Source organism: Stigmatopora nigra, chromosome 21 (assembly GCF_051989575.1).
Source record: "Stigmatopora nigra isolate UIUO_SnigA chromosome 21, RoL_Snig_1.1, whole genome shotgun sequence".
Lineage (NCBI taxonomy): Eukaryota > Metazoa > Chordata > Actinopteri > Syngnathiformes > Syngnathidae > Stigmatopora > Stigmatopora nigra.
In genome coordinates, this window is record NC_135528.1 from 8,439,652 (window position 1) to 8,464,646 (window position 24,995).

The 24,995-nt window shown below is 39.7% G+C and overlaps 1 protein-coding gene across 2 annotated transcripts in view; it reads right to left on the bottom strand.

The window, feature by feature from the left end:
- Nucleotides 1-19,366, bottom strand: part of LOC144214980 (teashirt homolog 1-like) — a 32,052-nt gene extending 12,686 nt beyond the window's left edge. The window contains exons 1-4 of one of the 2 annotated variants that reach the window (XM_077743732.1): nucleotides 19,200-19,366; nucleotides 18,987-19,075; nucleotides 18,509-18,574; nucleotides 8,794-8,870 (exon numbers count right to left, since the gene is read on the bottom strand). In XM_077743732.1, coding sequence (XP_077599858.1) covers nucleotides 8,794-8,870; nucleotides 18,509-18,567 — 136 coding nt within the window. In that variant the 5' untranslated portion in view covers nucleotides 18,568-18,574; nucleotides 18,987-19,075; nucleotides 19,200-19,366. Of the gene's footprint in view, nucleotides 1-8,793; nucleotides 8,871-8,974; nucleotides 9,705-18,508; nucleotides 18,575-18,986; nucleotides 19,076-19,199 lie in introns of those variants that run through there. The other variant, XM_077743733.1, reaches the window with a different exon arrangement.
- Between the last annotated feature and the right edge of the window lie 5,629 nt (nucleotides 19,367-24,995).

A 24,995-nucleotide genomic window follows, 5' to 3' on the forward strand; every position in this document is an offset into this window, starting at 1 on the left:
CAATGTTGATTTCCGAGCATAAAACTTTCAAATGAATATTGCTACTTCAATAATAAAGTGTCATCAAATCAAATTTGTCAACTGAAGACTGACATTTATTTTTCTTAATACATTCCTTTTTACTTTACTTTGTACTTTACACTTTTAACTTTAACGATGAGTATGTTAATACTTTAGTCCTTTTTTTCTGTTTACATTTCATACGTACTGTTAACGGATGCACTTTTTTATATGTATCGTATCTTGTGCTGACCCCGGCCCAGCCCACGGACCAAAAAGTTTGCCCAACCTTGCCCTAGTCCCTTCCCGACTATAAAAATCCCACGTAAAGCGTCCCCCGTCCCCGTCTCCGTCCCCTCCACTTGAAACCGAATCAGCATTGGCTAAGGAGAGCCCCACCTGGAAGTGTTGAACTCTGAGTGACCCCGTTGGGTCGGGCTGAGCGAGCTCCCTCCTACTAAACTCCTCTCCTAGCGTCCCCTCTCCCACGGAGGGAAGAAAGAGGAGGGGAAACTGTCGGAGGAGGCGGGGGGGAGACGAAAAAAACAGCGTCATTAGCCTGTGAGTGATGAGTGGCAGCCATGGGTGACATCCTCCCCTCTCTTTCTCTACACCGACATCCAAATGCTTTCACTCCCCCCTCCTTCCACAGTTGCCCCCCAAAGCACCCTCGCCATTTGCTTCCGTACTTTCTGGCCGTTGGCTTTATTTTGCCGATCACTCCAGTCATTTTTCTTTCACTTCTTTCTGTCGCTTAGTCTCCTCTTTTTTTCCACTACAGCCCCCCTTTTATTCTTTCTTGTCTGCTGTCACTCTTCTACCCCGTTTCTTTCTTCTGTGGCCCTGCTGTTGCTTTTCTCAGCAGACCCTCTGAGACACGTTTGTACTGTATGTGAAAGATCCAGATCACATTTCTATACACTCAAGATTAAGGAATAGATTCCTTGTTTTCAACAAAAAAAGTACAGAGTACAAATAACACAATGACGACCACTGTCGGCCTCGAAAACATGGACCTTCGAGCTAGTTTTAAATGCATTTGCGGTATGGTTGCTATGGTGTTTGTAATATTTCCAACAATTTCTCCCAAGATCCCATCACTTCAAAAGCTCCGGATAATTGCATGCGTGGAATTCCAACAAAGACGTGACGGAAATGATGCCGTTAATCAGCAAGTAGCCAATTCCTGGTAATTATTGAGTCATTTCAAAGTGACTCCTTTGATTCGATGTTCTAAGACGTCATTACATCAAATTAGCAAACGCATTGATATGCTAATTACCTTTTGTAATTTTACTACCAGACGACTCGCTTCTTTACTAGTGATTTTTTTTTTCATGGTTGAAATACTACATGATCCAAAGATATGATATAAATTGGATACCAAGGTAAAGAGGCGTCCTACTGTTTGTGCAGTCAGACGACTTAGCCGGGGGCTTAAGACCCCCCGTATCTGCTCTGTAGTAAGTCTGAGACAAAGATTTCAACTTTTTAAAGGGGGTGGGAGGGTAAGCATGTAGTGGCAGCTCTTCATCAAACAGACAAGGGATCTTAAGGGTGGAGAAAATCTCAATGCGGTAAAGCAGGAGACTACAAAGTGGTGACTTTGGTGTAACCTCAGGCAAACGGCGATCAATGCTTTCCCTTTTTTTTTACGTGAATGCCGCTAGCTGAAATATGCTTTGATTCTCTCAACCAGCGACATGTTTTATGGCCTGGCAAAAAAGGGAAGTAGCCTTTCGGAAAATATGTGACAGTCATGAGTTTTTGACTTCAAAGGACTGTCGTTTGCTTGTGACGTTCACACTTGTTGAGGGATTGAGGCCTCAAACTACAAAATAGACTGCCATTATAAATCGAAACACATTCATTGACGATATTGTGGTTTTAGCACTGAATTATAATCATTGTGTAGAGACTTGGATCGCTAGGAACGAAAAGACCAGAGTAGTCATCACTTATTTGTCCGTACTGTAGCGGTCCAACGACTTACAAGGTTCTCCTGATACTATAGTGGTGGTCTTTTAAAAAAAAAAGTGTCTGTTCTGCAAGCCAACAGAAAAACACTCCCAAAATTTGAAGTCATGACATAACTCACTCGGCAACACCACAAACACGGCAAACAAGACAATTACAAACCCTAAAATTCTTAATATCTTTTTTTAACATCATATATTACAACATTTATATGCAACACATTTTTGTTTAACTACTACAAGACCAAAAAAATGTCAGTTAACGACATATAAGCTAACTTAAATGGGGAAAAATTGGTATATTTTGCTCTGCCAATGTTGCTTGGCATTATGGACATCTGAGTATTTGTCTATTTTTTTCTTAACAAAACACTACAGCGAGACAAGTGAGCATGCTGTCAAAATAATGACTTGTACAAGCAGCTGAGAGAGACAGCAACAGGGGCTGATGGGAAGCGAATGGGCGTCCCGGCCGGGCCAGTCGCCTTCCAGGAGGCGGCGGCGGCTGGCTTCATCTCTACGATCTCATTCTTTCAGTCACTGCCGCTAAAGCTCTTGACCCAAGTGTTGGGGCGTAAATCAGAATGGAAAATTGAGGGTTTCACTCCAGAGGCAAATTAGTATTTTCTGCTTTTCCTTAAAGGCGGACGCATCCCATTGACATGTTGGATCTCATTAGATCATCACAGACTCACAAAAGTGTTGAACACAACTTGGAGTTTCTATCAAAAGTCATTCTCTAAACTTCTAACTGCATACATGTTAGACAAAACTACATCTCTTCAAAATACCTGCCTTCTTGCTTTAAAAAAGACAATAAACACGGTTTCCTATGGGTTAATAACCTCTGAAAAAAGGTAACAAGTTGACTATCGATTTGTACTGTCAATCCACTGCTCCGGGGACACCGGGTGGGAACTACACTGACAAGGGTAAAGTGTTATAGTGTTATCTCTCCAAAAAGGCAGCTTACCGAGAAAGACAGAGTAAAAAAATACAAATTCAAGAAGACATCAGTTGCCTCGGCGGAAGTACTTGTTAATTGACAGCTGTCACAGCCACCTTAGCAGTCACGGCTACAAGTGCCGTTCGACTGTCACTTTCCATAGTTTTCCTTCACACGGAACGGCCATGACACGTTCCTCTAGTGTCTCCTGCCTCGCCAGTCCAGATGTAAATAAACCATAATACCACTTGTAATACTATTATACAGAACTACATTTTTTTTTTCATTGATAAAATGTTTCCGACTGTAACCATCTCCAAAATACTTCACCAAAACAGACTAGTCAGAACTACACTCACAATCGATTTAAGTTTAAATTTAAATTAAATGCTCATGAGGATGATTTTATTCCAGAATTAGCTCCAGGAATAACTAAATCAAATAGGAGTCCAGTACAGCAATATGACATCTTTAGCTGAATCAGTAGTCTTTTAACAACAATGAGAAATACGACTATTAAAGTGGCACCATATTGAGAAAACTCCCAAAATGGCTACCATCTTTATTTCCCCCCAAAAATCCAGCAGTAAAACTAAGAGAAAACAATTTAAACGTCAATAAACCAAGTGTGAGCACAAATCGCGCAAGGACACACGTTGTGATGCAAACACAACGACGGAAGTGGACAACAATCGTAAAAATACGCCAGCGGGTGTAAAACTGCTGCAAGCAAAGTAAGCGGCGTCATGACAAACCTATAAAGTCCTCCGTAAATCATGACTCATCTCTTTTGTCCCTATTTTCCTTCCTTTGTGTTGCACACACTAGAACCTGTAAGACTAAAAATGGGAAAAATGAACTCACGTGGCTGTGACTCATTACGATTGTCTTTTTCATGTTTTTAGAGTAGAAATTGAAATCAGAAATTGGGCTCGATTCGTGACAAAAGCCTAACGTTAAAGTTTTGTTCTTGATTTTTTTTTAAAAGTGACAAAATGACCCGATTCCCTTGTCAAGGATTCTTTTGCGGTACTGGAGTGGAAAGCCAGGCTTTCCTGTTTCCCCCTCAACCTCATTAAAGTCAGGGATAAATTTACCTCGCAGCAGCGGGGCTGAATGCCTTTACGTCGTCGCCTGGGTGTCCCGCCAAATTTCAGCTATATTTTCATTTTTTTAGTAGCTCTTCATACTCTACTATAACCAACCGCCAAGAAACAACATGCCAGATGTAAGAAAAATAAGAGTAGCCCTCATGAACAGGTAGCAAAGTGTAGTTTTCCCTAAAAAAGTACAGCTTTATCCGTTTGTGTGACTTCCTGAGATTGATTTTCCTCAAACATTTCCTCCTGCAGCATTCCAGCAAGCGCTGACAAATGTCATTAAATGCTTTATCGGATGGCATCCAATAGGAGTGTCGGTGAGGTGTTGATAACGTGAGGCTGGCAGGCTTTTTTGGCGGACAGCTGCCATGTGCTACAAGGCCACACGACAACAACAACAACAATGTTTAACTCATTCACTACCATTAACAGCGTAAAATATCCAATAATTTTGGCGAACAGATTTGTTTTTTCCGTTGAATCACTTGAAATTCTTTGGAAGACAAATAGGGCCTGATTCTACAAAAACTGGGTGGACTAAAATCATCCCAAAATGGTAAAAATAGCAAAAAATCATCATGTACTTAATCTGCAACCCTATATCAAGACTACAGCCAATAACATTGTTGCTTTCAAGACAACAATGACACAACACAACCTCATTGATACAAAAATGGTGAAATGTCAGATAATGAATCTAACACACGTCATTTATCATGCCATATCCGTTTAGGCAGCACGTTAGTTGGGCTTGAATTAACGGTGCCATCTGCGCTATATACAAAATGGCGAAACACGGATATGCCAATTTGTCATGACCAATCGCAGTTGATTAAGCCAGAAAGCAGTTGAAATGACTACAAGAAACATACTATATATTCAAAGTGGGTTACATTTGGAATTACTAGAGCTTCACTCGGGACCGACAAGCCACTCCCTACGATCTGTTGCCATCCAAGAGAGCACCGGGACCCGTCGCTTGTCCCCCCCCCGTGACTGCAACACAATCTGTGTCATTGTGTAATTACTCTGCCACGTTGAGTGATTAGTAGACACGTTCATTACAAAGAGTGGAGCACTTTGATTTAAGATATTGTGGCTGGGAAAAAAGCTAGACTCGTGATGCCTTTTTTGACTTTGGGAGAAAAAAAAGAAAAAAATGGAACAGTGGATACATATAACTCATTTTTACGACAAAAGCCATCACTCAAACATGATCATTTGATACAATTAAAACATGCCTTCCCCAAAAAATGACCACTAATGACTGCAGCAAATCAGAAAAAGGTATTCTACTTAAATGGTAGCACTTTAAAAGCCCAGCAGCAAAAGTAACAGATGCCCTAACGTGGTTCCAGATGAAGGAACACTGATGTATTTGTCAGTGGCCATATAAAGAAGATAGGCCCATGTGCCATTAAAGGGTGTAAAAGCATCCCTGTGACTGATGAAACAGAGCCTATTGCAAACGGAGTGCGTACACACAAACACAAGGAGCCATTGAGAGCTTGGCTCTTTCCGAGCTGAGGCTCCCTTTTGCTTTTTACTCCTCTGGGGACAAATCTGAGGATATTGGGCTGGGGATGTAAACAAGCTCCCGTGAGGGACGCTTACGTTGGAAGCTTAGACACGCCGGATGTGTGTCGGTCAAGTCGGCAGACGGCAAAAGCTTTTTTTGTGAAATCGTTGAGTGTGCAATCCAAGAAGCTATTTTGGTATGGGTCAAAAGGATCTGCATCTGGATTTTGGGGGGAAATCAAATATAATTGTAAGAGCTACTATAGCATAAGGATGATATTCACATTATGCTGGTTTATCATTATAGTTGAAGTCAAATAAGACCGTTTTGGAGCAAAATAGTCTTGATTATGGACTAAAAATTTGTATTTTAGCTTAAAATATTTTATCTGATGGATTTTTTTTGCCTTTTTTAACAAAAAATGATAGATTATGCATAATTTTACGGGATTATTCCATTGCCCTTTAACTGCCGATTGTCTGGACACAATCACGTCATGTCTTTGCAAAATCAAGCTTCCTTAACTCAAGATCTATTCATGACAAAACTGATCTGATCCATCTCAAAGCTAGTTTGTCAACACCACTTCTGATGGCAAGTTACATGATGGTGACATCATCAATGCATGCGTTCAATCCAAGAAATCCGGTATGACACATCAAAAGCTAGACAAAAGTTGCGGGCAAAACAAATGGAGTGAAAACATACGTCGCCGTGGCCGTCGGAGACAAGCACGACGGCGGTCAAAGGCTTCCACTTGCCACCGAGAGACGCCCTTCCTTCTTTTGCGGCGTGCTCTTCAAACGGCAGCAAATCCATCAGCCAAGCCCGCCGTCAATTAGACATTACAACCACGACCAGTTCAAAGTGTCGGCGTCCGCAACCTTGATTAAGTCTGCTTAACCTCACATTTCCTTCGCCGACGCCTGCTTAGCATTCCGTTTGCACGGCTTTGGTCATCGCGGCGTGGACTTCAAACGGCTTCTGCCCGCCATTTGCTTGTCAATCACATATAGAGGGGCCAGCCAGCCTCTCACTGGCAACTTACAAAGGCCTAAAAAGTCCCGGCAAGGAACTTTTGAGTGACTTTGAAAGGATGAAATGACTAACAACTCAACATTATCTAAGCATATATAACAATAGTGCGCCTATACAATATTTAGCGACCAGTTATGATACATAATGATATAAGGTACATCTATGAGATTCATAATCTAAGATCAGTGTGAATTAGCATTAGTGTAAGGAGCTCCATAATAATTTTGTGTTTCACTATTATTATTTTTTCCTATTACATGAATGCCATTTTTTAAAAAGCCACTGATTTCAAATCTAGTATCATGGAATCAGATTTTCATATTCTTATATTCAATACACATTTTTCCATATATTCTTAGCCAGTATGGGTTTAACGTTTCAATCCTATGCATCGTTCTATTCAATTTCCTGAATCCGTGTCAAGGTTAGCTCGTCATAAATGACTAATTTTCACAAAATGGGGGGGGGTGGGGCACTTGGGTAACAGTGCGGTACAGCACATGTCATACAGTCCCTCTTATGCCGCACGGTAGTGTAAAATATGGCATTCTTTAGCTACATCCTGTTACTTTAGAGTTTTTAAAAGTACTTAATAAATCAAATGATTACAAATAAAGCTGACAGAAAAAACCTCAAGTCCGTATTCAATTCAACAGCCGTAAATTGCGTTGCATGAAGTGTTTGCACCAATGCAACCATTTTTTGTCGAGGAGCTTTTTTTTAGTCACTTTAATTCGCGTCTACATTACAATCAAATGGAAACTCAGTCAAAATATGTAACTTTATATGTAACTTTATAAAGAACTGGGGTATCTTAATAAGGAAGCATCATGCTAGATGTTTAAGTCTCTTAAAAATATGTACAAAAACTGGTAAGGTTTTTATACGTCACAACGTACGCGGATGCTGACGTCACGTAATAATCTAGATGAGCAATGTTATGTTGGGACAAAAATTACATATTTCTTAGATTTCCTCATCAAAACTTCTGTTCGAACTAATGCCGCAATCTCATCTTAAAAGTCAAAACTCTAAATAAAACACACGGACCACCAAATGCAATTCCGCAGATATCCCAATTTAACCACTGAGATTTAAGCATAACATTCCGATCAACTAAAATGGAACCTCGGGGAAGAAAATAATAATTACGCTTGTTATCGGAAATACTTTGTGCACTCTTTTCGACTAAAATGGTTGTAAACAACCTTCTTCGAAAGGTATTTAGTAGTCAATTCTTGCAGGGCGCCTCTTGATAAATTTACAAATCGGGTCGCGACTCCTGCTCGTCCGACACCTCCCGAACACAAAGGTCAGGTCACCGTTAAGAGGCTGCTTTTCCGGCTTTTTCTTCCCCTGTGATCTTGATACGCCCCAGCACCCCCCTCCTCCTCCTCCTCCTCTTCTTCTTACACCCCAAGCACCCCCCATCCTCCTTTTTTGGGGGGGCAGGGGGATTAATAACATTGCATTGATCCGGTTTGAAAACTTTTCGTTCAATTTGTCAGGTAGGCTCGAACCCCCCCACAACAAAAAGTCCAGCTGCTAGGTAGGCGCATGCGTGGCCAACAATTTGCTTGATGTTTATTACCAATGAATAGATGAAAGGAATGGCGTGACGGGCGATCAATCAAGCATCAAATCGAGGCTGGCAATGCCAGAGAGTGCTGAAAATAAGTCACTTTTTTTGCTCTTTTTCGCTGTGCTTTTTTATCCTCAAACTTCAAAGCATTTGACAGGTTCGAATTAAATAAGATGGAGGGACTTGCTGGGGTAAAACAACTTTAAAAACACAATGCAACCTATTGGTAGTATTAGGAAACGCAATATAAACAGATTTTTTTAGGGGTAATTACGAGTTGGAAATAGATTTCTCGGTCATTAAGGTCATGGTTATCTCCGGATGGTGAAGATAATTTGGTTAAAAAAATGCTTTTTCAGTTAGAAGAGTCCTAGATGTTTAGATTCAACTTTTCTACAATAGGTTTTACGGCAATAGAATTCGAGTATAAGCCACCTAATTTTTTAACAGTATTTTTTTTACAAAAAAATCTAATGAGGTAAATCTTACAAACTATTCAAGTCTTCAAAAACACATAGAAATTCTGCTATACGTGGGGATTTGACTTTGAATTCATCAAACATATATGTACTCGATTCACGTCAATGAAAGTGCGTGTGGCGAATGTGTGGGTATTTGTTAACGGGACATACCTGATGAGCGTCGCGGTGCTTGCTGCTTCCTCCTCGGCATGCTGCGGCTGCAGGACTTTTCATGCAGAGACCCCGAACTGCATAACCAAAAAAAAAAAAAAAAAAAGATTAAAAAAAGCGGTCCTGGCGTAGATCCTTCCTTTGAGTTACTTAAGACACTTAAAAGGGTAACAAAACGGACCTTTTAACTCATTACTCGTGATGCGTATTTCCGCAAAAAAAAAAAAAAAAACGGAGAAGGTCCACGAAGTTGCCGGAGGTTCCGTGTGGATGTACCGGACCTTGGAGGTGGGCTCGGGGAAAGGGAAGCGAGAAGCCCCCCAACCCACCACCTCCGATCCGAATCCCTCTTTTCCACGGGACTATTTCCCCTACCTTGGCGGCCCTAAAAGTACGGCAGAGCAGTTCGGAACTGTCGTGGGGGGCCGATGTAGGGAGGGGGGGAAGAGGGGGCTTTTCGTCGCTTTAGGTTTTTCCGTGGGAGCTTCCGTGACACTCGGTAGGAGCGACGGGGAAAAAGCGGAGAGTGACACGTTTAGAGTCGGCGCTCGCTCGGCGTGTCAGTCATTGGGCGTGCGCGAGCCCGTCAGAGAGTCCCGGGTGCGCGCGCACTCCCCGTCAATATGATGGTCGCTCGGCGGATTTTCAAAATAAACAAAGACGGAGGAAGAAGAAAGAGGCGATGCGAGGCGAGGGATCCTCCGCGGCGAATGCGATGGGGAGGAAGGGAAGATGATGGCTCGGCTCGGCTCGGATCAGCGCGACTCGGCTCGGTGCGACGCGGCTCAGCTCGCACTGATGGACGGACACACGCAAAGCAGCCGGGGCCGGCCTCTCCGCTGCTTTTTTACTCCACCCCTTCAAGACGCGTCACACTGACAAGCCGGAGCCCACCTGTCCGTCAATCCGCCCGACGAGTGTTTACCAGTCGGCGTCACGTTGACAGTGACACCCACCCACCCACCAAGCCATTCAAACACACACACACGCGCACAGACGCACATACACTCGAGTGACTACTACAAGATTTCGACACCCCTCACACAGCCAATAGGGCCAAAGTCTCCACTGGGCATATTCCATGATCCAATTCAAAATATGTATTTTGAATAAAATAGGGTCATTATGGAATTAAAGGGCATTTGTGTCACAAAATTCAGAGGCATGTACTCAATTCAAAGTTATGGCAATGGTGATTGCTAAAGATGATTTGCGTATGATGGGGGAAAAAAGAATATATGTCACAGTTGAACTATTTTAGTTTGATCACAGAAACAAATAGTAGTAGCAAATTAAATACAAAATCGATAAACTTTGCTGCTTAAAGTGGTCTTCCCTAGTAAAGTGATGGTGTTCAAACTGCGGTATGTGAACCTCAAATGTCCCACCATAACACTCGACCGGGCCCAGGACGTTTTACACTCTCAAACTTATTCCAAAGGACAAAAACCGTCTAAGAGGATTTGAAATTCCATGCCTTGGATTACTTTCACCAAGTCTAGAATTCCAAAAGAGGAGGCGAGTGGATTGTTTCCACCTTTCTTTTTGGCGGCCTCACGCGGAAGGGAGGGGCTACCCCGATCAACCACCACAAAGAGTAGAGAGGGGGGGCCGGGTACGTTAGCCAGCCGTTCTCAAGCGTTAGCAAAGTGTTTATAAATGCCAGCAAACAGCGGCGGCGTTACATCGCTAATGCCTCGACGGAGGGACGAACATTTGGTGGGATGGCGAGCGGGATTACTATGGCGGACATAGAAGGAAAGAAGGAACTTGGCGGTGAGTGCTCGCCGGGGGTACACGAGTCTTACTAATGAGTATGGGCGAAAGGACCGCCCTCGGAACACAACACGTGTCCGTCGGCGTCTGTCACCGCATCCCGCAACGCTGATTGACGGAGAACTGTGACGTCATTGTGCATTTTGAGAAAGGGGGAGGGGGGGTCTATTAGTTTGCACAGGGTGAGGATTTATTGTTGAAGAAATAGACGGTTATTATTTTTAAAAGGGGTGTTTGTAAAGTTTCAATCAGGAATTGGGTACGAAGAGAAGCTTTGTGTTGAATATTTGCAGTTATAATATTTTTAAAGGTTTTTAATGAGTTTGTATTTTTAAAAAGCAGTTCTGGAGGAATTGGGTGTTTCGAACATTGGGATTAAAGTGACAGATTAGGAGTATTTTTTAAATTTGCATTGGGGTATTGTCAATTTTTTTCAAGATCTTGGAAGGGAAAATTGTTGTGGGTAGATTTTAGAATAAATATACTATTTTTTAAAGAGTATAATGCAATTCTAATCATGATTTTTATCTGTTAAAAGGGAACAATTAATCGGAATAAATAGGCAACTTTGACACTTTTAAATGAAACAATACATTTGAAAACTTTGGGTTACCTAGTACTTTGTTCAGAAAGTATTCTTTTAAAAAGTTCATATAAGATCTCCAGTACATTTATTATCTTAAGTTTGAGCTGGAATAGATTAACGATACATGTGTGTGTGCGTGTGTGTGTATCCTTAACTTCACACACTATTTATTTTAGCGTATATCACAGAAACGCACACACACAAGTTTTTTTTTAACCAAAACCCATATTTTCATCTTAAATATATCCATTTCTGAAGTCTACATCTAATGACAAATTTACAAAACCAAGTTATACCTTTTCAATCTAAAATGCAATACGGCAACAACAACATTAACCTGCATCAGAAAACTCAGTATGTCAAAAACACTGATACTTAAACGAGATAATCTATTTAAGAGGAATGCCTTTCAGGGTTATATTTCAGCACAGGTTGAGTTTAAATGACAAAAATGCATACTAGCATATTATTTGATAGATTTTGGAGGTTGTGTTGGAGCCACCTTACCAAGGCCAGCAGAGGGGGTCATGGGGTCCCGAGAGAAGGCTCGAAGTGTGTGTACATATGTATGGCCTCTCTAATTATGTAATTAATAATTTTGTTTTGTAGGTGTCATCAGTCCTACTTGCACTTTTCTCCAGGAAGAAGCTATACGTTTTCAAAAGACAGTACGGACATGTTAGTTGTATATTCTGTCTCGGCTATTTAGTTTCTATTAACTTAGTCATAAGAAAAAAAGTCCCTTTTCTATTTAGATGCTCCATTTTGGATTGATTCATTATTTTATGATGGATTATTACCTATCTATTTTTTATTAACACAGTTGTATTTTATTTCAGGGTTTGTTGCATTTTAAGGTATAATTTTACTATTTTATTTTGTACTTGTATTTAATTAAGTTGTTTATTATTAGTTTTCTCATAGAGGCATCATTTCTAAAGTTTTGACTATTTAATTTTGAATTTTTATTTTGCCACTTAATTTCTATGTAAACATGATTTATTTAATTGTACGTACAATATTTGAACTATTTTAAATCAGAGTTGGTCTTTTGTGAAGAAGTAGGTGGCTTCTCAAAGGATGTTTTTAATATTAAGTATTCATCATTAATAGTCACGGCAAAGCTAATGGGCCAAATAATTATGACAAAAAAATGTAACGCCTACCTCTTAACATTCATGAATAAATGACTTGGCATGGCACACATTTAAGAACTGTGTATTTCTTTTCTTTTACTTTAAACTTTTGTGAATCGACTTACAAAAAAAAATAAAAAAAACATACGGGTAATCTCCAATCAATGATGGCTGCTATTAGATTGATAGCCTGACGATAAGGATATATATGTTTCTTCCCAAAAATATTAATAAAGACTAAGTTTGACAAGAGCTCTGGTCTATCTTTGCAAATCTATCAGATAAGTGGACGTAATTAAAATAGTGCGACTGCCTACTTGCGGGGGAAAAAATGACAGGTTTTGCTACTTTTGACAATGCAATTAAATCTTCGTAATCCGAATTCCACACACCTTTTTTTTGTCTCTTTTTCTTTCTTTTTAAACAAGTGGGGAATACTTGCAAGCCGTGATCACATTTATGTGTGAGTGCAGTCATTTTAAAGCAATGGTAATCAATAGATAAGGTCAAGGTCAAATTTTGAGAGAAAATGGATGCCATATGGTTTGCTCATATGTTATTTTAAAGGGGGACGAAACGAAATTAACTCGGAATACCATCAAAGACTAATTATTTGTTTTCATCATTCTGCAACAAGAATTTTTTTAAGTGTAAATGACCTCTAATATGAGTCAAAAGTTAAACACTTAGTTTTTCTTCAATAACTCGACTTTGTAAGCAGACCTATATTTTTCGATGCACTTTTTTGAGAGAAAAATGAAACCAAGTTTGAAAGAGTTCGAATTTTCTTGACTGCACGAAGCGGCGACATATTCCCCGTTTGAAAATAACGGTGGCCTGACTTGACACAAACGCAACTGGCGTCGCCGCCTCCTTGTTTTTTTTGTTTGCTTTGACACGTGCGCTCCAATTAGCATTTCTCAGCCGCTAAGTGGGAGCAAAAAAGGGACATATTCTTGAAAAATAAAAGGAATAAACCACTACTCTGCACTCCCAATGATCACTTTTGGTGTAAGACGGCGCCTCCCCAAAAAGTTCCCGTTACCAAACAGCATTTTTCAGGTATCCAATCTACCCAATTCCCATTTCAAGGCTATACCTATGCAAATACTTCATTATACTTTTTCCATTCACAATGTTGCCAAAAGTTGTCTTAACATTTTGGGAGTCTTGTGACTGTATATATAAGTACATCTATTATGTCTTACTATATCTGGGTAATGATATCAGTCATCCAACTAGAGAGAGAATGAGAATAGTGTACATAAGAAGAATAAAAGCATATTTCTTAATTTCCCTGTCACTTTGAGTGATTGGTCATCATTTCACCAGGACAGACATTTCCCTCAAAGGAGTCAGTGAGTATTTAACTGTTTTTTTTTTAACCAAACAAAAGCCAATACTAACATCTCCTAGTTAAAAAGCATCATCTCCAAATAGCTCTTCTCTAGGGTTTTCATTTCAAGTGCCAAAAAGCATTTTACAGCATATTCCAATGTGTAAATCATTGTACAAATTTCTTCGCTTAAATGCTGACCTTTAAGCTTTTAGTCATTTTTTCCCCAACACCGACTTTCACCGTTAATAATACAATTCCCAAAAGACTATGGTGGCCTTCAAAGGACAAAAAAAAAAACCTTTTTTTTGAAAGCCCACTTCACTACACAAGCGTTTCTCAAACAAACTACTTCTTCCATGAATGACACTTGTGATTTACTGTCTCTATTAAGTGTCAAATTAGCACATCCTAATCCTTTCCAGCTCCAAAATCTGCAAATCTCAAATTGCACGGATCCCTCGCTGCCGGCTGTCACCATAAAATAAAAAAAAAGTGTAGTTAAAACCACTTTTTTTGCTGGTATTAAAAGGAGCATGCGCGCATGGTTTCAGGCGTATATTTATGAATAGGAAGCCTTAATTAGGACCCGTGTTTCCTGGGCGAGTCACATTGAGGGATGGTCCTGGGCGACATTCATTAATGATAATCACCAAGAGCGATGATGGCGCAGCTACAGGCCACGTCCCGGGGGGGAGCTCGCACTTGAAAAGAAGAATTAAATTACACACGGCGACTCTTTAATTGCGAGGAGAGTAAAATAAAAAAAGAGGGAAATATATAGCCATCACTGTTAAATATGCTCGTTATGGGATCAAGGATTTGTGTGAGGGGCTTCTTATCCTTAAAGTCGTTGTGTCAATACAGACCACAACTAAGATTCTTGTCCCCCCCCCCCCCCCAACCCCATAAGCTTTGGTTTTTAACTCATTCACTGCCATAGATGGTGATGGAAATAAAATCCATTTTATTTTCGAGGGCTTGCGGCGAATGATCGTGTTTAAGCAGCAGAGGTCAAGGTTAGGTGTTTCTAAATTTTTGCAATCTACTGATTAGACTTAGAAAACTCAACATTTTAACTTATAAAAACTAAGAACGCCTTTAACGTCAACTTGATTTCATGTCATTTTAGATATAATATTTAGATTTTTTGGAATAAATAATAAATGGATTAAAAGCAACATTAAAAAACATAGTTTTTTTTGTTAGTAAGGGAAAATTTCTTTTAAACATTTGTTTTTCATTTCAAAAGAAAACCCTATTTTACTTTAATGATTTTCCATCTTAAAGTGGAAAACAGAAAATATTTTTTTAGATATTACAAAATGATTTTTGAACTAAAAACTGAAACTTTGATGACAAAAAAACCCATCTGATTACATCCAATTGCCTGTCAGTACTTTAGCGACATTTTTGAGCCGCCTACCTCTGCACTGATTAAATGGCAAATTAACTGATCACCCAAAATAATCGTGAGTCGTGGGCGTAATTAACATTTTGCCCAAAAATGTGACACACGAACATCTCTGACCTAATTGCTCCGTCTGACTACACTAATTAATCACAGTCGACTCAACATAGTGACAAGGTTAGCCAAGTCATGTGTTGTCACTCAAAACACACAAAATCCACTTCCTCAATCTTTCAATACCAAAAATAAATGTAAAAAATAAACTAAAAATAAAACAAACCAGTATCTAATGACCTATTTTTAGCCGAGTAGAAGTAAAATGCGAAGTAGTAGAGGAACGCCGGGTCATGATGCGCCATTAATCAAAAAGAATGACACGGTTGTCTCCCGTGACAACCGTTAGAGAGTCAAATCCCGCCTCCCGCCTCTCCAGACACGGCAGAATCAACTTTATTAATCAAGCCTCCACCCGTTAATTGTCGCCCGTAAATTCCAGCATTTGGATTTTTTAATAATCTTGGTGGCGCAGGGCTAACAATCTGGCTGCTGATTGGAGTTTTATTGAGAAGCGAGGGGGAGACGGCCGACTGACACAAATGGCTTTCTCGTCACCTCCCATTGGATGACAGTTATGAAATACAATTATGATAGGCCGTGGCTGCTTAAGGATTCACCGGGCGAACCCTGGCTTGCTGAAGGGGGCGGTAGTGGCGTTTGGGGGGTGGGGGGGGGGGCTTTGTATCGTGATAAGACATCTCCTTTAACAAGCACTTCAGTTCTCCTTCTAAAACTACATTTACACACTATACTTCAAGTGACATATTTTCTATTTGATACGGGAGTTGGGGGTGTGCCAAGTTTGGCAGGTAACCTGAAGAGTGCAACTTTTAAAGTTTGGAATTGGATGGAATAGAGCGCTGGTGTCAAACTGGTAGCCCGGGGGCTAAAATTTAAAAAAGGATCATGATAAGCGATCTTTCCCTGTTTCATATGAATTCAAATTGCTAAATAATTCAAGTTAAAAATGAAGAACTGCCTATATACGAATAGAATATACAATATTTACTTGTTTTACAATACAAAAACAAGAATCTAAAAAGAATTAGGAAATATTTTAAAACTTTTAACGCCACTAGACGTCCAATTACTTTTGATACTCAATGTTGTGTTTTTTTTTTTTTTGGTTCAGCTGAGTTTTTCATTAGTTTTTTTTTCAGTTTTTTGCTAAAAACACCACAAACAATGGACCATAAACATCCAGTGACATGTGGTCCCACAGAAGAAGTCTGGGGGGCTTTAGCCAAGGGGATCACCCCCATATGTGTGTCACACACACACACACACACACACACACCAAATGCAAAGAAAGGCCAACTGAAAAGGTCAGTTAATGAGAATTCCTATCTACTAAAAGTTCTCATGTCTTGTTCAGTGCCTGAAAAATAATTGCGTCCAATCATGCCTTCACTTTCATGGACACCAATTAGAGAAAACTTCTCAATGTTTAAAAAAAAATAAAATATAATTCTATATACAGTGGAGTGAGTGTACTATATGGAAAGTAAGATTTCCCCCAATTTGAGTGTTTTGTCACTATTTGAGTCAATTAAAAACACTGGCGCTCTTTTAATTGGATGATGTTTAAAAAAGTATTTTTCTGTTTACATACTTGGACCAATTAGCGCAATTTTGCGACCAATCACTCTATTCTACAGTGTGTGTATTGTTGGATTTAGCTTACGTCTTTCCTATTTTAAAAGGATTGGACATCTATCATTGTCAATCATAATGAATGAGTTCAATAATTTCAATAGTGTTTAATACACTTTTCAATTTGTGTGCGCGGGGGTGTCAAAGCAACAAACTGTCAGCCATAACATTTTTTTTTACGTTGCGTTCAATGACCGCCTTCACTCCGGAGAATATATCTAATTGCTCTAATCAAAATCCGCCATGCTATAAAAAGGGGGGAATTATTTTAACTTCTTAAGTATCAAAATTAATATTTTCCCTTATAAAAAGCATGGCCTGAGATCAATTTAACAGTATTTTTAGTTTTGACAGCTTTTCACAGTGTGTCAGCGTCAGTTGTGACAGCTGAAAAGTGAAAAAGAAAAAAAAAACGAAGCGAAGAAGCGCAGTGTGGACACACACAAGATGTGGCTGTGATGTGCGCGTGTCAAACGACTTATCTCGCTAAAGCGCTGGCTGGCATGCCCGTCACTAAACTTCACAAACGGGCGAGCCTTCAAACACGTCAAAAAAAAGGAGGGAGAAAAAAAGGGAGAGAAACGGAGTCATCACATCACACATCAGTCATGTAGCCACCAGCGAAATGAGCGAGGTGTCATGTGCACTCAAGGAGACGCTCACTGACGACGCTTTCAATCTGAACGAGACTAAGTGATAACATCTTTTTTTTAAGGCTCACTCTCGTCCAGTCTTAATCAATTACGCCTTTGATCGCTGATGAGTATTAACGGAATATTCCGTGGCATGATGGTTGGATGTTTGAAGAGCAAAAACAAGTTGTTTGCTTGGAAAAAAATGCTAGTTTATTTAGTGGCAAATGGCTTTTTAAGATGAGTAGACTAGAGTGCAATTAAATAAACAAGTGATTCTTAAATAGGCTTAAAGGACAGTTTTTTTTACCACATCTATCAGGACTCTAAACTTTCGGTAACACGACACATGGTCCCTTCTGTGTAATAATTTCGGGGTGAGGTAATATGAAAAGACGTTTGGGTGGTGATCTGCCTCCTATTGGCTGACTAAGGTAAGTAAAAGACAGTGAGAGGTAAGTGATGGATCCATAACGACATAATGCCAAATTACAAGTCTGAAATTATCACTTATTTGGGTCTTATGCTGAAAAAAACGCACCCTATGAAGAAACACTACCAATTTCGTCATTCGCAGTTTCGGGATATGCTGACAAATTTGGCTTTTGTCAAGTCAATGATAATGACAAAGCCTATGTCCGATTATTATTATTATTTATTCTTCTTGAATACGTTCATTGCAACATTGGTGGATGCCGTTTTTGTCCGTTTTTGCACGTTTTTTAGCTAACACGAAACAAGCTTTAATTTTTTTTATTTTAATTTGCTGTTTTATGCAGTTATTTTAAAGGTGACAGGAACCAGCAGTAGTCTGTACATTTGCTGCGAGCCACAAACATTTTTTTTTCCTACGCTACGCCTTTAACATTTCACGCTGGTCTGCAGCTCGTTAGGAGATGAAGGAGGTGTTAGGCGGAGAAAAAAAATATGCTTATACAGGTGACAGTTAAGGCCATCGTAAAATAAGGCTAAGGTGTCGAGAAAACTTTATGTGATACTGTGGCGAGTAGAGGAGGAGGGAATATCTCCCATAATGCAAAGGGGCGAAAGGCAGGTATGTAAACGTGACATTTCAAGGATTGATCTTATTTTAAAAAGTATAATGACAACAAAAATGGTTTCACTTACCAGAATTCAACTTGTCCCAGGCTGATGACATCATTTCCTTCCCTTCTTTCATATTGCATTTATATTCTAAAATGGAAATAAAAATACACATTTTCAAACTCCAGCTCCACAAAGACATCTTATACTGCAAAACTAAACCAGTATCATATTTGAATCTGCATTGAATATGAATCCATGTAAACTATATATAATGAAATATACTAAACTATATTTCACAAGAGATGAACAAAAAGCAGTCCAGCTTTATTAGCTGCAAATAACCATTTAAAAAATGCAAATCATTAAACTCGCATTAAACAATATTATTGACCTTTCGGTGTCATCCTTTTTTTCTTTTTCTTGAAAGCCTGCCCACGTAGGCCTTGATTAACATAGGCTGCTCTTAATAAATTACATATTATAAAAGAATTAAGGACAACTGGGTGCGTTTTATGAGCGCGTAAAGGTGAAGGCCATGCATATTAAGGTTTTCACGCACCGTGAACTTCTGGAGTAAGTTGCCAAATTAATTCCGCCACTGTGCTTCATTTTCAAACTGCAGAAGTCTTTCAAACTGAAGGAGGATTTCTATCAAGGAAGAAAAAAACAATGGACAATCAATTCTCTGATGAATCAAGTTCCCAGTCAAAAGGGATTGGTCATCTATTACAGTCAATGAGTTAAATATTGTGATAGTTGTTGATGTTCTTACCATATTTGTCATGTAGAAGAACATTCCAGTTGCATTGGGCTTAATGGTGATCCATGACCTTAAAAACACACAAAAAAACAGTGTTTTTGTTATATTTCTCATAGAAAAAAATGATTAGAAATGTTAAAATTGTAGGATAACCTCCTAGATCATGGTGTTTTTATACAGTAAACATTGAGTTCTTTGCTATTTCAAGTTCTTTTCAATCATAGACGTCAAAATATATTGAGTTTAGCGTTTTATCTGTTTATCATCTCTCTATTTTGAAATAAATGACCGTATTGGCCGCATTGCCTTTACGTTCATGCATGTCAAGTCTGATTTCTGCACATATAAGCCGCACCCTCCATGTTTTTTGTAACAAATACAGTGCGGTATATCTTAAGTCTACATCAGGTAAGAAAATAGCAGTGTATTTTCTTTCAACCTGACCCGTTTCCTTCTAACACTAAAAAAAAGGGTCTTGTTGCCACTGCGACAGTTGAACGGACACGAAGGGAAAGTTTGCCTTTGTTTTATACAACTCTTAGTTAAAAAAAAAGGAGACAAGAAAGAAAGAAAAAAAACAAGTAAATCCAAAGCACTTGGGGAGTATGTCGAGAAAAAAAAAATGACACGCAACAATAGCATCCACCAATAGCACTGTCAAACATCGCCACCTCTCTCGGATGTTAAAAGCTTTAAGAGCTGATGCCTGGGTGACACTCGCAGCCTCGGGATGTCACACATGCTTGACGACTTGAGAGCGGTCTCCTTTTTGTGTGTGTGTGTGTACGTATACGTGTGTGTGTGTGTTCCTTTTCTTCCCGTGGGCGTGCACGTCTCTGGGCGGCAAAAGTGACATTTGAGGGGCACTTTACACAAGCCGGCGTTTGCTGCGGGGAGATCCTCGGTATCACCTAAAGAGCCTTTGTCAGTCATCGGAAAGCTGTCACCTTTCCGGGGGCCGATACGGTAGGGGGGAGAGCACTGACAGCTCGGAATTAATGAGAGGTGCATGACAGCGTACCTCACACAGCTCTTGTCTATGGCTATATACACACACACGTGTGTGTGTGTGTGTGTGAGTGGTCTTTTGTCTCAAGAGGATGGAGCAACTTCCACACAATGCAGTCGGAATGATAGATAAGACAAGACAAGGCATCTAGGTGGTCATTTAGTTGGACTTGGTTTGATATCGCCAAAACATTTGAAGAACTAACCTATTTCAACAACCTGTCGACACAAGCATCAAGTCTATGAAAAAGAAGACAAATATCATCCAAGTTACAAACCTAGTGTACACCTATCAGGTCAAAATATCTAAAGCAATGTGATTGGATACTTTATTTGATAGAAACAAGTGCCAACATACTCATTTATACAGCCTTACCACAGTAATAAAGTTAGATCTTGTTTTTACACTAATCATAATATGTCAAGCACATAAAGTATAATGTTAAAGAAGACTCTTAATGCAAAAAACTTAAATCCGATAGATTTTCCATTCAGTGCAAAGCAATAAGGAAAAATATCAATCTCATTCTTTGAACAGTACAAGGTACTTAATTTGCTATTTTGGAAGCCCCCTTGCTTTCCTTACATATCCGCAAAAACAGTATTCAGACAATGAGGTAAAAAAAACACCCTGAATAATAATTATTATTATTACAAGACAGCTTTTACACGCATTCCCCAAAAGGCAGTATGGCACACCCCCCTACCGGAGTGCACACTGCACAATTTGGGAATCCCGGATTGAGTGTGATTTGGCAGCTTAATAAGAAGCGCCATCCCATTTCAAGAAGCAGATGCTCACAAGAATGCAGTATTGTGAAAAGGACGGGTTTTACATGGAAAAGAACAATTGGAGAGGCTTCTCGAATTAAATTCTTTCAGCGCTTCTCCGTTGCGAACGTGCGTCTGGATGTAATAATCTGGCGGTAAATGAGTTCTGTCAATGTTTCAGCATCTCTATTACGCAACGGCAAATAATAGGCAGGAGGAGGAACGGACGGCTGAGCCACGACAGACCATAAATGTTCAAAAAAAACATGTCGAATGTGTTAAGGATTTAATTTAAAACCAAAATTCCGCTATGTTGTTTTATTACTTAAAAGACGTCATCTAAATAAAGACAATAGGACCTCCCAAAGAGCATCTAAATCCATTATTATAATGCTTTGAATTCCTAAAGACCACAATAGTTGCAAAAAAAGTCCGAAATGACGATTCAAGACATTTACTAGCTTGATTTAAATAACTCACTCTGAAGATCTGACATGAAAATAAAGAGGGGAGAATAAAATGAAATAAAACAGGCATCAGTGAGTGAGTTTATCAGCTTGGCACCTGCTACTGGAACATTCTTGATGAAGCAAAAGGTTGTCTTCATTAAGCGCATTAATATTCATGACACATGGTAATTCTGACACAGAAAAGGTCTTGGTAACCTTTTCGCGTGCGCGAATACAACCCCCCACCCCCTATACTCCATTTTTTTTTTTTTTAACTTCTCAAGGAAATTACAGTCCGGCAATGACTTAATTAATGCTCGCTTTCTCGCCTTGGGTTTGAGGGCCTGTCAGTTTGCCTGTCAGGCACGCCGAGGGAAGGATTGAAGGAGAGGAAACAAGAAGAAGAGGAAGAGAAGGAGGAGATGGAAGAAGAGGAGGAGGGAGAATAAGGAGAAAAAAATAGACGGATGAGGTCAACACTAGCTTGTTTTATGCAGTCGCAACTTGGAACTAGCTTTGGCTTTTTTTGCATTTTATTTCTTGTACTAGCTATAACTTCATCAATAGAATTAGGAGGAAGGATTATATTTTCCTGGATTATAGATTATAGATTTTCATGTTATAGTTTGAGTGGTTCTGGGGTTATACATTTTTTTGGTTTTTGTTTTTTCCCAAAAACTTGATAGTTAATCTGGTATACTAATAAATGCCTATCCTGCCAGTTTTTTCACCATTTAATCGTGAGTATTGACATTTTTGGATTATAAATCACATAAATACACGATGAACGGGGGGATTTTTTCTTGATATTATCAGATAAATAACATAACAGGCTTTAAATAGGTATCCATTAAGTTTTCCGATAACTACAGCCGAAAAACAACAACATAACAAGCAGTCAATGGTCAAACATTAAAAAAAACACAAGTCACAGTTGAGTATTAGTCTGAGGCAAATCCAACTATACAAAAGTGCAACTTATAGCCCATAAAATACAATAACAATGCATTCTGTTCATTCCTGTTCTTCCATACAATAATGCCACAATCATTCCCTGCCAACCTCTCCTAGTTCAACCAGATTTGGACATCCATTATCGTCCATACGAACAATCCCTGCCAGTGAGTTAACACAAAATACATGTATTTTGTCCAGTGTCAGTCCTTCCAGTGAGTTAAGACGAAATACATAGATTGCTGGGCTTTGTCCCCCTCCCTTCCCTCCCTGAATGTGCGTCACATGGTGCCAAATTGCTTCCAGCATAGTGAATCACAGTGCCAACATCAGCGGAGGTAAAGAAGAAGAAAAAAAGGGGAAGGGAAAAAAAAAGAGAGCGAACATAAGGAAGCATTTCCTTTATCATGTCCCATAAAAATAGCAATTTGGCCTGGCCCTTGTAGCGCCGTATGGAAGGCGCTGTGTTTGGCCGATAATGTTGAGATGACAGATCGCTTGGCGCTGGGGGTGCTTTCTCTTCTCCCCCGTGCAATAAATCCAACAGGAAGAGCTAAAGTGTGGTAGTATTGCGGGACCCTCCCAGAACATTGGGCCGATATCTGCCGGGCGGCGTCGGGCCGCCATCACGTTAGCGGCGTCTTCCTCCAATACAAACAATGATGCCGAGCGACGTCTGGCTGACAAACGACGGCGTTTTGCCGCCTTTAAACGCTGTTAACTTCACTGAGCGAACATTCTGGCGCCGTCACCGACATGCTGTTCTATCACATGCATTGTTTAGGTGACATGAATACGTTGTCACCGTGTCACAAAGCGTGTGCCTTTCAAACAAACAAACGCAAAGGAGCGTGTTTGTGGGGACGTGACAGTTTGTTGAATATGGAAATTGGACACGTGTGTGTATATTGTGTGTGTTTGTGTGTGTTTTGCTGAGCTTTGATCATGTTCACCGTCGACTGCACAACCTGCCTTGAGGTGTGTGTGTGTGTGTGTGTGTGTGTGTGTGTAAACAAACAACTATATACACAACCCTGCCAACTTGATTTTATATGCGTCGGCGTCACAAAACTAGCCTTACGCCGCTGAAAATATCTTATGTATACTGAAATTTATACAAAATCGCATTTTCTTTAAGGTTGGTAGATTACTGACCACAAACAGAAGAATATGAATATGATGTAGACATTATTTTTCTCATAAACTCATGGAAAAACATAATACTTAGTTTTTTTACTCATCAGGTCCCCATTAACCTAAATATCAATGAGAAAATAATAATGCATGCCTTGCAAGAGTCTAGGTCTTATGAGGTCAACTGAAATTTTGACTTAAAAAACAAGTTGATAAAGTGAGTCCATCATTTACTGGGAGTCCAAGAACTATTGACAGTTAGTCTTAACAGACAAAAGATGCAAACCATCAACAACAACTACTTCAAAAAGTGCCATACCATTGTACAACTGACTTCATTCATTGCCACTGACAACCATACATGACCTATCCATTTCGACAGTCCTGAATGGAATATCTCTAACAATGAATACCGGCCTATTTGTTAAATACTCCTTTTGAAACCCAACTTCTAGAGGGTCTAAAGTCCTTGCAGATAAACAAGCGTGACACCTGCTCGCCTCATCTCAAAGCTTCCATCCCCACAAGCCCACAAGCCTCCAGCAATAAGGCCCAACGTGGCGGTCCTCATCTATATCTGGTCTGCCGGCTTCCCCCTGCAGGAGCGCTCGTGTTAGCATGCAGGACCGGCGGTGGCGGCGGATGCGGATGCGGCGGCATAGCCCCCCAACCCCCCGCTCGCTCCGCAGACGCCATGGATCAAAGTGACACTTGGTCAGCATCAGCACATTATGAACTATGGCCACCTGCCACATGAGACGCATTGTTCCCTCTGTGCTAATGTGAAGAATGTAGAGGACGCGCAAACACGGGCTGCTGACAGCTTATTCTCCCTTATCATGTGTGTGTGTGTGTGTGTGTGTGTGTATATATCAACACTTACTATTGGTTGTGTACTTTTTTTTTTTTTTACGCTACTACCGGATATTGAACATTGACACTAGCACGGAAAGGCTAAAATATGGTTTGAGTGTTAGGAATATCAAACACGATTTTGATTGGAATATCTTGAACTTGGTGTTTATCTGTATCGGTGTTTTCGGTTGGTTACAATTTATGAAGCTGACCTTTAAGAGAAAACTATATTGTTTGCTTGGGAACTTAATCCTAAAAGAGAAATTGAACAAAAACTGTTGCTACTGTGATATAGATTAAAAAAACTATAAAAACTGTTACTCATACTGATCTAAACCCTCTATTATTAGTATTAGTAATCTACAGACTGATGGTTGTTGGCTATGATGGCACTTGTACTTGACCATAAGTATTTAAAAATATATATTATTATATATTAGCAATCACAGATGTGGACGTGATTAATATCTTCAAAAAATACCAATTGAGACCCAACAAAATGTTCCAAAAAAACATAACAGATCATAAAAAGGCTTCAACCTTCAACCTCAACATGAAAACTCTTCCCTGGGTTTTTCATCATAATGACGCAACTCTCATAAGACAAAATAATGATCTCATCTCCAAAGATAAATCG